This window comes from Populus nigra, chromosome 7 (genome assembly GCF_951802175.1).
Source record: "Populus nigra chromosome 7, ddPopNigr1.1, whole genome shotgun sequence".
Taxonomy (NCBI): Eukaryota; Viridiplantae; Streptophyta; class Magnoliopsida; order Malpighiales; family Salicaceae; genus Populus; species Populus nigra.
In genome coordinates, this window is record NC_084858.1 from 7,528,786 (window position 1) to 7,544,779 (window position 15,994).

Below are 15,994 nucleotides of genomic sequence, written 5' to 3' on the forward strand. Positions count from 1 at the left end.
TCTTTAAAGATTACCAATTTAAGTTTCACAAATCTTGGGACCACTGAAAGGTTTCATGGTCGTTAACTTTAGAATCTATAAAATTAGTCACGCAAGCTGATCCAAACACCCACGTTAATAAAAAAAAAAAAAATTTACAATTTCCATTTAGATTAAACATTACAAAAGATTCCTCAAATTTCGCCTTGTATTTATGTCATTTCATTTTATGAGACAATGTATTTTACTCTACTCTTTACATTTCATCAATTTCCAATGGATGCAGCAAAAACTTAATTAATAAAGTAATTAATTCAGTCAAATCCAGTGGATGCAGTAAGAACTTATTTACCTAATTTAACCTGATGTTAACTCCATTAAATTAACCATAAGATATTAAAAACTTCAAATCAATATTAATTAACGCTTCATTAAAAAAGAAGAAAAAAAGGTTGATTGGTGACTTAGTACAGTAGATTAATCATCTAGACACAAATACATCTCTGGAACAAAAGCACTCTAACATGAAATACAAATTACTGAAGAAAATTCAAAGTTACTGCACGGAAAGCATGAAGGAAAAGGAAAGGGCCTAACGACCGTGATTAATGAAGGAAACAACCTTCTCCATCATGACCCTAGCCTTGGCACAATTAGGGTTCAGCAGATGGAAAACATGATCTTCTCCTTCAGTCTCCACAATTTCCACCAGACCACCCCACCCACTCCTCTTCAGTGCCTCGTAGTAACGGACTCCCCTGTCTCTTAGCCTATCCTTGCCAGCAACAAAAATTAGCACCCTAGCGCACCCCAAGCTAGCCAGCTCCGCCCCACCTGCGCCGGCCGGGTTAATCCTGGGATCATCATAGATTCTAACAGAAGGAAAGATAAACTCTATCACCGGACTAAAAGTATCCGGCTCATTGTTACAAAAAAATGGGTGCACCAAAACCACACCAACAATTTTAACCCCATTTAGGCCGTTCGTAGTTCCAGCTCTCACAACCATGTTATGTGCAATATTAGCACCAGCACTATCACCAGCCAAAAACGTTCTATCAAAATCTGCGTGCCCATTAAGCCAGGACTCAGACCCTTCACCATTTACATGTGAAGCAACCCATTGGATTGCAGCCCATGAATCATCATATGCTGCAGGGAGAGGGTGCTCTGGGGCTCTTCTATATTGGACGGACACGGCTATAACATTAGCGTTGTGGACTAAATCGGCGAGGTAGTTATGGTATAGAGAAGAGAAAGGAGACTCAATGCAAAATGCACCGCCATGGATGTATATCAGGAGAGGAAGCTTCTGGGTTGGATCTGTGATTTTGGGGATAAAAAGACGGACAGACAAGCTGTTTTCTTGTGAGACTACGGTGTCTTTGGTTTGGACTCCTGTTAGAGGGTCAATGGATGGTGGTACAGTTTCTGTGTCAGCTGTGATCCTCTCCACCTTGCCATTTTTGTAAATGCGAAAGAAGGGGGGGAAGTCATGAACAATTTCGTTGGAGTTTGACGAATCCATTATTTCAGAGAAGAAACAACAGAGCAAGAATCTTTGAGAAACAGGTTGTGTTCTTATATTATTATTTAAATACTGTGCGGGACCAGGGGTTGAGATGCTAGCTTTATAGTTTTTTTTTCTAAAATTAATAATTTTATAAACCTGGATGTTGGAAGTATTCAATATTATAATTATTAAAAAATAATTTCAATATCTGATAAATTAAGCTACCTGTTAATTTATAGCTTATTTCTAGTTAGTATTGTGTTAAATTATTTTTTAAATTGTGTTTTGCTACTTATTAAATTTGAAAATATTTAATTAATTAATATAAATTATAAATGTATCTCCTTTATATATTGAAATCTTTATTATAAAAAAAACTATAAATTATAACTTTCAATTCAGTCTCTACCCGATCTTAATTTGTTGTTCAAGTTTTTTGGTGGGCAGTATATATAATTCGTAAAATACCTTATTAAAAAAAAAAAAAAAAAACTAAAGGACTCCTACCATGTAATACTATTTCAACTAGGTGTCATGTTTTTCTTCCTTTTTTTTTATTCCTAATCTATGTTTTTTTTTTTCCGTTTCAAATCCATAACATTACAGTTATTAGAGATTAAGTTTTATATTTTTTTTTAATTTTTTATGAGATTATACTAAATTCATGACCCAGACTATAAATTTGACCAATTAATTTAAGTGTTTTTTCTTTTTTTTATTAATTTTTTTTTTTCAATTTCATCTTTCAATATTGTTTTAATTGAGAATTAGATTTCATAATGTGTTTCAATCTACTTTTTATGAAATTATCTTCATCTCATAATTCGGGTTATGAGTTTGACAAGTTAACTCTGATTGACTTGAGTTTTTTTAATTATTTTTTTTAAATTCATCTTTCAATACTAGATTGATTGAGAATTGAGTTTCATAATTTATTTCAATTTGTTTTTTACATGGTTATCCTGATTTCATGATCTTGTCATAAATTTGGCAAGTTAACCTGGTTTGACCCGGATTATTTTTTTAATTGATTTTTTTCACTTTTATCATTTAACATTGAGTTTATTGGAGATTGAACTTCATAATTTGTTCTAATTTGCTTTCTATAGGGTTATCATGATCCTATATTTTGGTATGTGAATTAATAACTTAACTCAAATTAACCTAAATCGATCTAATAAATTATCGTTCTCATTTTAAATATTTATTTTTAATCAAAGTATGTTATTATTGGTCATCCGAGTTATTTTTAAACCAATCAAAACAACTATTTCACATCAAATCAGTTTTCAAATGTTTTGAATTTTTATTTCTACAAAATAACATTAGCAATGCCTAAATTGTTTTTTTGTACATTTTTTTAAAAAATTAATCCTATGCACAACGTAGCTCGTGACGATATTCTAGTCTTGACTTGTAGCTACAACAAGGCATGGAAGAAGAGACTAGAGAGTACACGAGGAAATCAAGTAACGCAAAAAAGCAGCATCTACAACCACCACTCGGGGGTAGCTGGAAAGCAAACACATTAGGTATATAATATTTTTTTTTATTTTGAAAATATATTAAAATAATTTTTTTATGTTAAAATATTACAATTATTAAAAAAATATTAAAAAATCAATTTAATATTTCTTCAAGACAAATATATTTCTAAAAAACACTTAATAACAAAAACTATTATACAAAATCAAAAATAAAAAAAAAATTCTTGCATCAATTCAGGTATTAGTATATTTATAATTAATTAATTAATCTTTAAGTTTAACCAACCGACAGATCGAAAAGACAGGAGTGGAAATTGCTGGAATTGATTTATTTGTGTCTTGATTGAAAATGCTTTTGCGTGTCATTCAAGATGGCTGTTCGTTTCACATTGAAAAATACTCGCTCAAGGTCTTCCACACGTTTTGTTTCTGATTTTACATTTTTTTTAAAAAACAATTTTATTTAAAAAATATTAAATTAATATTTTTTAATATATTAATGTGTTTATATTAAAAATAAAAAATATAAAAAATTTTATTTTAATATATTTTTAAATAAAAATTATTTTTAAAAATACTATACGCTACAATTTCAAACACCACTTTACTTTACGCAAATTTTCAACCATGCAGTAAATTATAATTTAATTCCTATATTTTTTTTTAAGAAATAGACCATTTTTTCATTGTTTGTTTAATTTCTCATTATGTTATTTAAAAAAAAACACTTTTTTATTTGTTTTAGTATTTTAAAAGTATTATTTTAAAAAAGTATTTTTTTATTTTTTTTAAATTAATATATTTTTAGTGTTTTTGGATCATTGTGAGATACTGATACCAAAAATAATTTTTTAAAATAAAAAAATATCAATTTAATATATTTTTAAATAAAAAATACTTTAAAAAATAACCGCAACCACACTTTCAAATAGATCCCGAACACCCATACAAACAAGCTGGAAAAATCGAAATCTTCTCCATCCAAACAAAATTTACTACCCCAAATACAATTTCATTGATCCAACTCAATTAAACAGATAAAAAATTTCCGTTTACAGCCAAACCTAGATCCTAATTTCAAACGTTCAAGCTTCCTGGCTGCTAAAACACAAACACAAGGAAATATTTTTAAAAAAAGATTAGAGATATTAATTGATAATTTCTAGAACAAAAACTATAATATTGGTTTCCTGAGAATACAGAGACTGGAGTATAAATTACTATTGGTTTAAGTTTCAAAAGTTTTTACTTTTTAGATCTATTTTTTAACTCAAGGAAAGGTCAAACTCGTTTATTTGAAACCACTCTTTCCCACTCCAAAGGTATACCTAAGCATCACTTTTTATTTATTTGCCCTTTGATTCAATTTTTTACCATCAACCTTATTATTATTATTGTTTTAATTTATACAAAAGGAAAGGTTATGAAAATAATAATTTTTATTTTTTATTTTATTCACATCAGTTTTTTATTTATTTTATTCCAACAAATAAGAGAAATAAAATCTAACATATACGTTTCCTTTTTTGCTACGTATGATTTAGAAAAAACAATAATACAAATAGCAGTAATTTTATGTGAAGCAATTATTGCGGGTCCCAAGTCAAAGTTTACTCTCGTTGATTATTACAAAGACTTTATAAAGTGTGGGGAAATAATGTTCCCCCCAAGTGGACTACTTCCGGATACCGTGGATTTATTCGATCTGCCCATAAGTTTTTTTTTTTTTAATCTTTCTGTATGAGAGCTTGATTGGATGTTAATTTGACTTAATAATGGGTAAAATTAAAAAACAAATAATTAAAATGAAACACACATGGAAGATGAGTGGTGTTTTAGGATTTTTTTTGCAAAATGTTCATCTTAGTCCCCATTCTTTACTAATTATAACAATCAAATCCTTCTAATTTTTGAAATTTCAAAAAACAAATTGGCCCAAAACTTTTTTTTTTCCACTGGTTTAAGAAGGGAGAAAAAAAGTCATCGGATTCTAGAAACAGAGAGATAAAATAATATTGATATCGATTCTGGCTACCAAAACAATTAATCTTTTATATATAATGGTTTCATACAATAAGAGGAGTTCCATTTAGGTTTTATTTTACAGTGAAAGTGCCTAAATAACAAACATGAGTTGGAGAAGATTTTTGGTTTTCGATTGATTTCATGTTTCAGGGTTTTTTTAGATGGTTTAGGTACAAAATGGGTTGTGAATGGGTTTTTGGATAAAAAAACTTTAGACTTAATTTTCCGGCCACTACAGTAACCAAAATTTAGGCATAGTCAAATGACGTTGTATAATTATTATTTAAAAAAAAATTAGAGTGTACGACATCTACCCTACAAAAATGTATAAGGACACATGCACGCTCGGACCCTTACTAAATGGGTCATGAGTGCTGGCCTGGCCTTTCTCCTTTTTTATTATTTATTTATGTCTTTCTTCAAAATTAATTCTTCATTTAGATTTAAATCAATAATCATTCTCTCTTTTATTTTTTTTGTTAGACTTTTATAAATAGAGGTTATTTTTTTAATTATTTTGAAACATTTAATTTTTTGAACAAATTATTTTAAATCGTTTATAATTTTTTTAATGTTTTATAAGGATAAAAAAATATTTATTTTTTATAATATTTTTAATATATGCAACCTTACATAATTTTTTTTTATTTAATCAATTTCATGTGTCTATTTCTATTGTCATTTGATTAAATTACTGATGATAATTTATCATCACTAATTTCCATCGGGAAACCCATCGGAAATATTAAATTTATAACCAACAATATGGCCCCCTTGTCCCCCTCCATTTCTTCTTCCATTTCCTTTCTGCAAAAAATAAATAAATAAATCACGATCGTTCCCCTCAATTTGTCACAAATCTAAATCTCATCATGGTCATTAGAAAACTTAATAGTTTATGAGAGTCTAGGTAAAGGGATTAGATATGCAAGGGGGAAACACATCAAGTTGTTGATCCTATTTCATTTTTCATTTTCGTTTTCATTTATTTATTAAAAAGGAAAAAAATGATTTTGGGGAACCTAAAATTGGGTTATGACACTTCCAATGGAACCAAGCTTTAAACATTGACGGAATATTCCATTAGTGTTTTACTATTTTCTGGTAATGTATTTTTATCTATATATGTCTCTTGATTTTTTCATTTTCATCTTCATTTATCAGTTATGGCTATTTTTATTTTTTTATTTAACACAGATAGTTCTCGGTTTATTTGATTACATACAGATAAGCTTTTTGATTCACACTTTGAATTTTTTTATGTAAAAAAACATGTTGAAAAAGCCTGCATATATAATTTTTTTGGTAAAAAACAATATCTGACTCGCGGGTCAAATAACTAGTTTGTGCTATACCTAATTATCAATAATCTCCCTAAGCTCGACCCTTGACCAATAACTCTGCCAACAATTCCTCTCCTATATCTCTAGTTTCTACCCAAAAGATTGATCTCCAACCACCATACAAGGAAAAAATGTTGCAGCACTAAATCTCAGCCATTGCCCACCACTAACTACCTCTATAAAATCAAACCCTAAATTATCACACCAGAACAAAGAGAGAGAAATAAAGAAGTAAAAAGAACTGAACTATCACGAATCACATTGAAAAACACCATTATGATCTATAAGTTGTCGTCGACATAATCTCTATTCTTACCATCGACAATGATACCCTCATCTTAATTTCCATAGAAATAAAATCTGGGATCTTACCTAATATTTTAAATCTCTTAATAAGACTTGTTGGTTTGATTTTCAAAGCAAGACAAAGTTATTTGGCCGGTTCTTCACTGTAACCATGAAGGGATGAACACAAAAGGTGACAAATAAGAGCTTATGAAAAAAAAAAACCTTTCAAATTGTTTGTTTAAGTCTTATTGTAATTTTCTCATTTATAATAGGAAATATGTTTTTCCTATGACAACTTTTAGTTTTAAGAAGAGATTAAGATAAATCCTTAAGAGAAGATGATAGTTGATCATATATATTATTAGATAGTAACCCAAAACGAGCCACTAGGTTATAGTCCCAGATCGAGCCTATCTCTTTATTAGTTAGGTATGGTTTTCTTCCCTCTCACCCCTCGTTTTATCTTTGTACTTTTTATTCTTACCAAGCTATGGCACAAACCTCAAGAATATATTTTCTTAAAAATATACAACCCTCTCTCGCTAATAAAAAAACTTTCATTAACTTTTAGGCCAACCTTTCAACCAATAATTATTTTTAAACCAGAGCTTGCTTCAACTTTCTTGGCTTGCCACTCTTACCCCTCATTGCTTACTTTTAAGCACTCACTTGTCCTCCAATGTTAAGTGTGGCATACCAATAAAATACATAACTTTCTAGAGAAACATATATTCATTGTTACTGTTTTTACGCCTACCAGGTAAGATCTCCATAAGGTAAGCTATGTCCTATTTGGTACCTATAAATACCATACGACACCACATAAAAAGAGAGGTCCTGAAAACAAGCCACTCATGCTTATACATGCTCACTCAAACTCACTTTGGCATACAAACACTATTTTACAAACATATTCCTTCTATTTTTGCAAATTTAAGCATCGAAGGGTTTCATAAAAGAACTAGTTTTACAAGTCAATTACTAGCCTAACACTCAATCAAGGAAAGCCTAATATGTCTAAGGCCATGTTTGTTTCCCGGAATTCATTTTCCAGGAAACCACTTTCCAAACTTTCATGTGTTTGTTTGCCATTAGGAAAGTTGGTCAACGGAAAACACTTTCCGGTCAACAGAAACACTTTTCGGTCAACGGAAAACACTTTCCAGTCAAAGAAAAATTTGGTTTGATTTCTAGGAAAGTGTTTTCCCTTTTGGCTGTGTTTGTTTTCCGGAAAGTGGTTTCCGGGAAACCACTTTCCAAACTTTCTTGTGTTTGTTTGCTATTGGAAAAATTGGTCAACGGAAAACACTTTCCAGTCAAAGGAAAATTTGGCTTGGTTTTCAGGAAAGTGTTTTCCTGAAAAATTTGGGCGGAAAACACTTTCCGGAAGTTGTGAAAAATTTAGAAATGTCATTATTTGCTAATTATATCAAATTTGATCCTCAAACTTTTGATTGTTATATATAATTTGTTTTGAATATTTATTTTTTAATTTCATCTCTTAAAATTTAATTTTTATATTAATTTTGGTCCTTATTTTTATAATTGCTATTTGCTTTTTTCTTATCATTTTTTTATTGAAATTTTTTATCTATCAAATTTGGTCCTCATTTTTTTGATTTTTACTTATTTTATTTGAAATAATTTATAAAATGTTAATTATTATTATTTTAATTTCTTCACCTTTTATTTTTTTTTAATTTTTTAGATTTGATCTCTATTATTTTGATTATTATTTATTTTATTTGAGATAATTTATGAAATTATATATTTTTTTCAATTTCATTCTCATTCAACTTTTTAATTTGTAAGATTTGTTCCTTATTATTTTAATAAACTTGAAAAATTAAAACATTAATAAGTTATTTTCCAGCTCATTTTCCATAACATAACCAAACCCTGGAAAGTGTTTTCCAACTTATTTTCCATTACACTACCAAACATCGGAAAATACTTTCCCGGAATTCACTTTCCCGGAATTCACTTTCCAAAAGGAAACTACTTTCCTGCAAACAAACAGGGCCTAAAGTTTATCAAGACTTCATCAATGGTGTAATTTGCGAGGAGTTGAACAAACAACATTCAATTCATTCTCTTTCACTCTTTACCAAAGATACTTTCCATGACCAATGATAATTATTTCTATGGGTGAGCAAAAAAATCGAATAACCAAAAAAATAAAAAAAACAAAAAAAACAACCAAAAAAACCAAACCGAAAAAAAAAACAAAATTAACCGATTAAAAAACCACAAAAAAATCCTGTTCCGTTCGGTTTCGGTTTTCAAAGTTTGAAACCGATTGAACCGAACTGAACCGGTCCAAACCAACACTTAAAAAAAACAAGTATAAATAAGATATTTTTTTGTAACCCTAAACCTAAAGTAACTTTCTCTCCAGACAGCCGCCCCTCCTTTTGCTCTCAGCGTCTCTCACTTTCTCTTTTCTCTGATTTTCCTCCGTACTCCACAATTCACATCCCATAATTGTTAGGCTTCTGTTGCTTCATGCTCATCTGTCTTCCTATCACACCTTTCTTCACTTTTGATTTTAATTCTTTTAGTTTAGGCACGTCTTTCTTTACTTTTACTTTTGCTTTTAACATTGTAATTGTTATGTCATTTTTCATAACCATGTAACTGAAAAAGATTGTTATGTCAAACCAGTAAAAGGTTTTTCTTTGATTTCTTGATGTTGGTCTTGTGAGAAGATTGTTATGTCAAACCAGTAGAAGATTGGACATCGGGTTTGGTAATTTATTGAAGAAACCAAGTATAAAAACACCACACGCTCAACAGATGGTGTGGATCTGTGTAAAAATTTGCAATTGGTTTCCTCTCGTTCTGGTTTTACATATGAAAAATTCATATATTTTGATCTTTATTTTTTTTTCTAGTCAAATGGCTTCTTTTCTTTCCTTTTGTTTTGTGTATTTTTTGTGCAAAGATTAATTTTTAAGCAAGGATCTAACAAAAAGAACGCCGAGGTTCGATTTCTGGATGTTATCTTGTTTAGCTTGCTGAGAAAGCCAAGATGTCTCATAAAATAGACACAAAACTATGAAAATAGAAATAAGACAAATCAGTTTAAACGGTTTGGAAGGAAAAAAATCGAACCGAACCGAACCGAATATGGTCGGTTCGGTTTAAAAACTTAAAAAATAATAATTTTTAGCTTGGTTATTTATTTTAGCTCAAAACCAGACCGAACTAAAAATGCACACCCCTAATTATTCCTAAAATAAAATTACATAAATTATTAAGAATGGGCTTTCGACACATTAATAAAAAAAAATTTAAGCTTTAAACTTGCATGATGGCATGGATAATAAGAGTTGGACTTTGAACCTAACTATTAGCTTTATTGGCTTTAATGAGATTTGAGCCTTTACCCATTTATTTCCGATGGCTTTTGAAGTGGCTTGTGGGCTGCTTATATTGATTTTGGGTTACTGGTATCGGGTTTTTATGCTAGTGAGGAGAGAAATACTGGAGCGGTGGTGGCAGGAGGGGCGACGCTGCTGTGGATGGCTCTTGTGGTTGTTGAGGGGTGGCTGTCCGGTGGCTGGTTAGTTGAACCGAGAGGGAGAGAGAAATGGGTCTGTGCAGGCTGCTGGTGTTGTAAAGATCTGATGGTTTGGAAGATGAGATGGTTGGGTTTACTGGTTTTGGTGCTGGGCTGTGGTGACTGTCGTGGGTTACTGTGGACAGCGTTGCTGTCACGAGGAAAGGGCGAGTCTTTGTGATGGGATTGTTGGGGTGGCTAGAACAGGGGCTGTTGGCTAATGGCCACGGTGGAGGGATGGGGGTGAAAATGACGGTTTTTGTTGGGAGGATGAGGTCTTGTGTTGCTGTTGCTGGAACAGCCGTACGTGGATGGTGGAGCTGCTGGAGAAAATGGAGGGACAGCTGTGTTTGGCCGAAATCAGAGGTGAATGGATGGGTGGCTGTCACGATGGGGGGCTGCTGTTGCTGGATCAGCCGTGGGTGGTTGATGATTGTGAAAATAGAGAGGCAACTGTGTTGGTGCTGTTTTGGTTTGAGTGTTTGGTTGGGAGACACAAGGTTTGGGCGCAGGACTGCGATAGGTTGAGGCTTAGGCTGGGTGAGTGGTTTCAGTTTGAAGAGATGGGACGGTGATGGCGGTCTGTGGTGGTTTTGGAAGGAGGGTCAGTGTTGAAAGTTCATGGTGATGGTTAATCTGCAATGGTTCATGGCTGGATTGTTGGTACTGATTTGGTGGCTTGAGAGGATAGGGATGAAAGCATAGAGTGGAAGGGAAACTGGAAAAGTTTCCAGTTTTGGTGGGTGATCTTTTTGTTGAAGGAAAGGCCCTCTAGTTTTTGTGTGTGTGTGTGTGTTGTGTATCGCAAAGCTGAAAGTTTGGGATTTGAATACTAGGAATCTGGTTTTTTAATTGTGATTGATGGAATTCTGGGATTCCAAGGCTGGGAATTAGGAGATTGCATTTGGGTTTAATGACCAAAAGATTTGAAAATTAATTGCTGGATCTTAGGGTTTAATTTGGATTCTGGACTAAGCTGTATCAATTGGACAAAATCAGGGGTCTGAATTGGGCTGAATTAAATTAATTGGAAACAATTAGACTGAATTGGATAACAATCAATGAATCAATTTGGACTAAATCAAATTAAATGGATTTAAACAAATGGGACCGAAATGAATTTATATAGTCAATTGGTCTTTGGGATATTTTCTCCTTTTTATTACAGTTGTTGTGTTTTGAATCTTTTCAATTTTAATGGAATAGGTTAAAACTTGAATTCTCTTTCAATTTAATCCCTCAAATTAATCTTTTCAATTTAGTCCTTGCTTTCCAAATTCTTGCAATTTCAACTTGATTTGCTCTCAATTCTCTATTTCTTTTTAATTGCATTTCTAATTGAATCAATTTAGACCACCTGATTAATTTACTTGTTGTAAATTCATCATTTGCTCATAAAATTATTATGCAGTTTTAACAAAGTTAACTCTTAATTTTGATTTGTTTATTCAATTAAGTTCTTTATTGATTTCTAACTTGGCTATTTGTTCCAAACTCATTCTTAAACTTTAATTTTTTTCAATTTTAGCCAAGTTAAACCTATTTAAACCTTTTTCTCAATATTCTCTGCATTCAAACCAAACCTCAATTAGGACAAAAAAAAATCTCAAATCTCTTTTATGTTTTTTTTGGCCAATGATACTTGATTTTCGATCCAATTTCAAATCCTATCTATAAATTTTGATGTTTTTATTTATTTTTGTATTGTTGCATTTTGTATATATTCTTTTAATGATTTTCAATATGTTTTGACATATCAGAATTGAATAAAAATAAAGAAAAATAACAAAATGATCAAAATAGCATTGAAACGACATATTTTTTTTTTGGGATTTTCTAATATTTTAAAAATATATACAAAAATAGAAGTCAATAATTGAGTTACAACAACACAAAATAGATTTTTCATGAGTTTAAAGAGGCTTGATGATGTTTTTTTAGAATTTCAGTATTGTCAGAAAAAAAAAATAGATCTAAATTAAAGAGAATCTAACCTAGTTTGATTTTGGATTTTGGATTATTTTTTAGGTATTTTAAGTAGATGAATTGATTTGTAAGTGTTTCAGAAATGTTATTGAAGTGTTTTTAGGTTGAAATAACATGAAAATTAGGTTTTTTTTAACAACAGAGGTTCTGCCCCAATTTTTAGCCACCACTGAGGTGGCCAGAATCTGGGTTTGCAGGTGAAATTTTATTTGCCCCTTTAAAAAATAAAATAATAAAACCAAGCTCACATGCTCATGCTTTTCCTTGCAATAGCCCAAACACGCTGAACCATAGACCCGTGCTTCTAGCTTTTTTTTCGCCATATTTTGTTTTGTTTTTATTTTTTTTAATATATATATATATATATATATATATATATATATATATATATATTAAAGAGAAAAAGATTATTTAACCATGTTGAGTTCATGATCCGAATAATATGTTTGACAATTTAAGCCATTAACTCTTGAAATGCAATTTTTTTTTCTTTTAATTTTGGTTTTTTATTGATATCTTTTTTTCAACATATCCTTTTTAAAATAATTTTTAAATTTATGTTTTAATTAATATCATTTGTTTGTGATTTTTTTTTTACTTATTTAACATTTTTGGATAGAGATTTTTTTAAAAAAATTATTTTGTGTGTGTTTAATTTTTGAAAAAATTCTGATTCATCTATATTTTTTTTAATCTTTTGTATAAATAAATTTTATTTTAAAAATAAAAAATATTTATTTTCAGATAATATTTCTAATATATATAGCTCTGCATAATATTTTTTTTATTTTTTTCTTCAATTAATTTACTATGTTTGTTTATTTCTATTATTGTTTGATTGAATAAAAAAATATTTTAATAAATAAAATTTAACAAACATAATAGGGTAAATATTTTGTCGTGTGAGATTAAAAATATCTTAATCTACATCAATTTCTTAATTTTTTAAATTTTATTTTTAGATTTATTTATTTATTTATTAGCACATATAATTTTTAATTTATTTAATTATATTTATGCATAATTTTTTTTATTTATAATTAAATTTTTTAAATTACATAAATGTATTAAAAAAGTTTTTATATAATTTTTTATAAAAAACAAAAATACCTGTCCGCAGCAAAGCAAACAACTAGTTTATAACGTTACGTGTGGCTCGAAGTTCTATCGGTAACTCACCATCCGAGTTAAAGCCTCCAAATTGAATATATTTCAGTAGCTGGCACACTGTTGACCACATATTTAGAGAGAGAGGGGTAAGCTGCTTCTAATCCTTGTTAGATGTTAAGTGATTTCTGGTTGTTGCCCATCTTCTTAGTTCATTCTTTTCTCTATAAATGACCATCGGGATTGCCTTGACGTAGGCAACGTTTTATTACTTGCATTATTTTGTTGAAATGATGGAGATCGTGAAGTTCAACGACGGTGAGATAGCCTATGATTTCTCGCCCTTCTTTAAAGTATACAAAGATGGCTACATAGAGAGATGTCTGCCTATTATCAAAGTTCCACCTTCCCATGAACTACCCACTAGTCTTCAATCTAAAGATGTTCTTATCACAACCGAACCTCCTATATCTGCCCGTATTTTCATGCCCCAAATGACCAAACTTAATAGTAAACTCCCAGTTCTTATTTATATTCATGGAGGCGGGTTTGCACTAAGATCCCCCTTTGACCCGATTTACCAAAAATATGTTGCTTCTATTGTAACAGAGGCTAATGTCATTGCTGTCTCCATCGAGTACCGGTTAGCACCGGAGCACCCTATACCCACGGGCTACGAGGACTCATGGACATCCCTCCGATGGGTGGCATCCCATGCAAACGGGCATGGACCAGAACCATGGTTAAATATTCATGGAGATTTCAGCCGGGTTTTTCTGGCAGGTGATAGTGCTGGGGCAAACATAGCCTATAACTTGGCAGTTCGCATTAGATCAGTGCTACCAAAGATGAAGTTGGCCGGGATGATTTTGATGCATCCATTTTTTATGGGGTCAAAACTTGATAAAATGTGGTTCTATCTGTGTCCTAGAAATGGCGGGCTGAAGGATTCTAGATTCAAACCTGCGGCAGAGGATATGGCTAGAACTGGGTGTGAGAGGGTATTGGTTTTTTTAGCTGGAAGGGATAAATTGAAAAATGCTGGCAGGTCTTATTATGAAGAGTTGAAGAAATGTGGGTGGGAAGGAAATGTCGAGATGGTGGAACACGATGGAGTAGGGCATGTGTTCCATTTGTTAAAGCCTCGTTGTGAGCAAGCTTTGGATATGATGAAACAGTTGGTTTCTTTTATTAACCAAGAACCTGTAATCATCAGTTGGACAAGCAAGATTTGAGGACTGATCACGTCAAGGGAAAAAGTAAGATTGATACCAGTCTCTATGTACTATGGGATAAGCTACTCTACTGTTCGGACTGTCTTAAAGTTATTACATCTGTGCAAGGATGATCTTGATAACTGTTTTGTACCTTGTCTTTCACTTTCTTCCATCACCACTTGCTATATTTGTATTTGGTCTCCTGGGATTGTTTCCAGCCTGCTGTTATAGACCTATCTGTACTCCATGTTTTGATCTATATTCTGCTGGTACGCCTAAATCAAGATTTTTCTTCTGGTACTATATACTGTCTGCTGTTAGAGTCCTTTTTTGCTCGTTATGGAGTTCGGTAGATGTAGGGTTCTTGACTTCATTAGCTGTTTGGTGCTATAAATTTGGATACGTGTTGATGTAGTGAAGTGGAATCTCTTTCTGTCTTGTTTGTATGAATTTGTAGCTGTTATAGCTTTATCTGTTCTCTTTGTTTTTTGTAAACTCCTCCTTTTCGTAGCTATTATTCTCTTCTACCTATTTCCTTATTATTTAGTGGTTAATAAATTTTATTGCATTCATTTTTTCTTACAAGAAAAAAGCCCCAGCAATGACGTCGTTAGCTTCATATGCTCAAATCAAAAGCTTTCAAGAACCAAACTTGAACCTTGTCTTAAGAAAATAAAGAAAGAGACAGAAGAAAATCCTTCAAGCTTGATTTGGAGCTCATGCTATGATCTCTGTTTTAATCCAAAGAAAGCTGCAAGAAACAAATTTCTCATAAATGTAACAACCCGACTGTATACGGCCTTCCTAAAATTGAACGGAGAAGGATCGTTGAGGTTGATTAACTTTTGGTTACTGATCAATCCCTTGGTGACGACACAAAGGTTATATATAGCAATACTGCCAATATCCCTTGATTTTGAGAATTAGAAGGCTGTGTGATCTAGACCGTGTTGCGGAAATGTATCATAATTGTAGGGAGATGGCCGATTCTCGTATATATAGTCTTCATATTTTTCAGGTTCTCCTGCTGGTTGTTTGAGCGTTGTTTTGGTGGACGTTTTAAGAGTTTCTCTTCGTCGTTTATGTGTAGTAGTTAGTCTTAGGCTTTAGTTGCACAGACATAATTAGGAACCATTCGAAAGTGATTTGCAAGAGGGAGACAACAAAAAATATAAAGATGCGCTGCAAATTAAATATCTCACATTTTCAGTGCTTGATGGGTTAAAATATTTGGTTAAGATAAAATGCATGGGCGTGGTAAACATGCAAGTTAAAGATTAATTCAGTCTCACAGATATATTAAACTCAAAGAATTAAACCCAAAGACAAATATATATAAAGGTTATTTATCTCTTATTAATATCGCTATAAATAGAAGATTTTCAATCCTTTTTTTTTCTTCTAAAAACAACAAGATTGAGAGGGTATAAATACCCCCTAAACCATCTATATAATAGTTCATAACTTTTGATCCCGTAAAATAAACT

General features: G+C 31.3%; 2 protein-coding genes across 2 annotated transcripts; one reads left to right on the forward strand and one right to left on the reverse strand.

The window, feature by feature from the left end:
• Positions 1 to 389: 389 nt before the first annotated feature.
• On the reverse strand, positions 390 to 1,565 carry LOC133699119 (probable carboxylesterase 5). Its single transcript, XM_062122264.1, has one exon. It carries the CDS (start codon positions 1,505 to 1,507, stop codon positions 572 to 574), a length of 936 nt encoding a protein of 311 aa, XP_061978248.1. The 5' UTR covers positions 1,508 to 1,565; the 3' UTR covers positions 390 to 571.
• An 11,827-nt stretch (positions 1,566 to 13,392) lies between these two features.
• Positions 13,393 to 14,985, forward strand: LOC133698561 (probable carboxylesterase 1). The gene has a single exon (XM_062121527.1). It carries the CDS (start codon positions 13,581 to 13,583, stop codon positions 14,523 to 14,525), a length of 945 nt encoding a protein of 314 aa, XP_061977511.1. The 5' UTR covers positions 13,393 to 13,580; the 3' UTR covers positions 14,526 to 14,985.
• Positions 14,986 to 15,994: the final 1,009 nt, after the last annotated feature.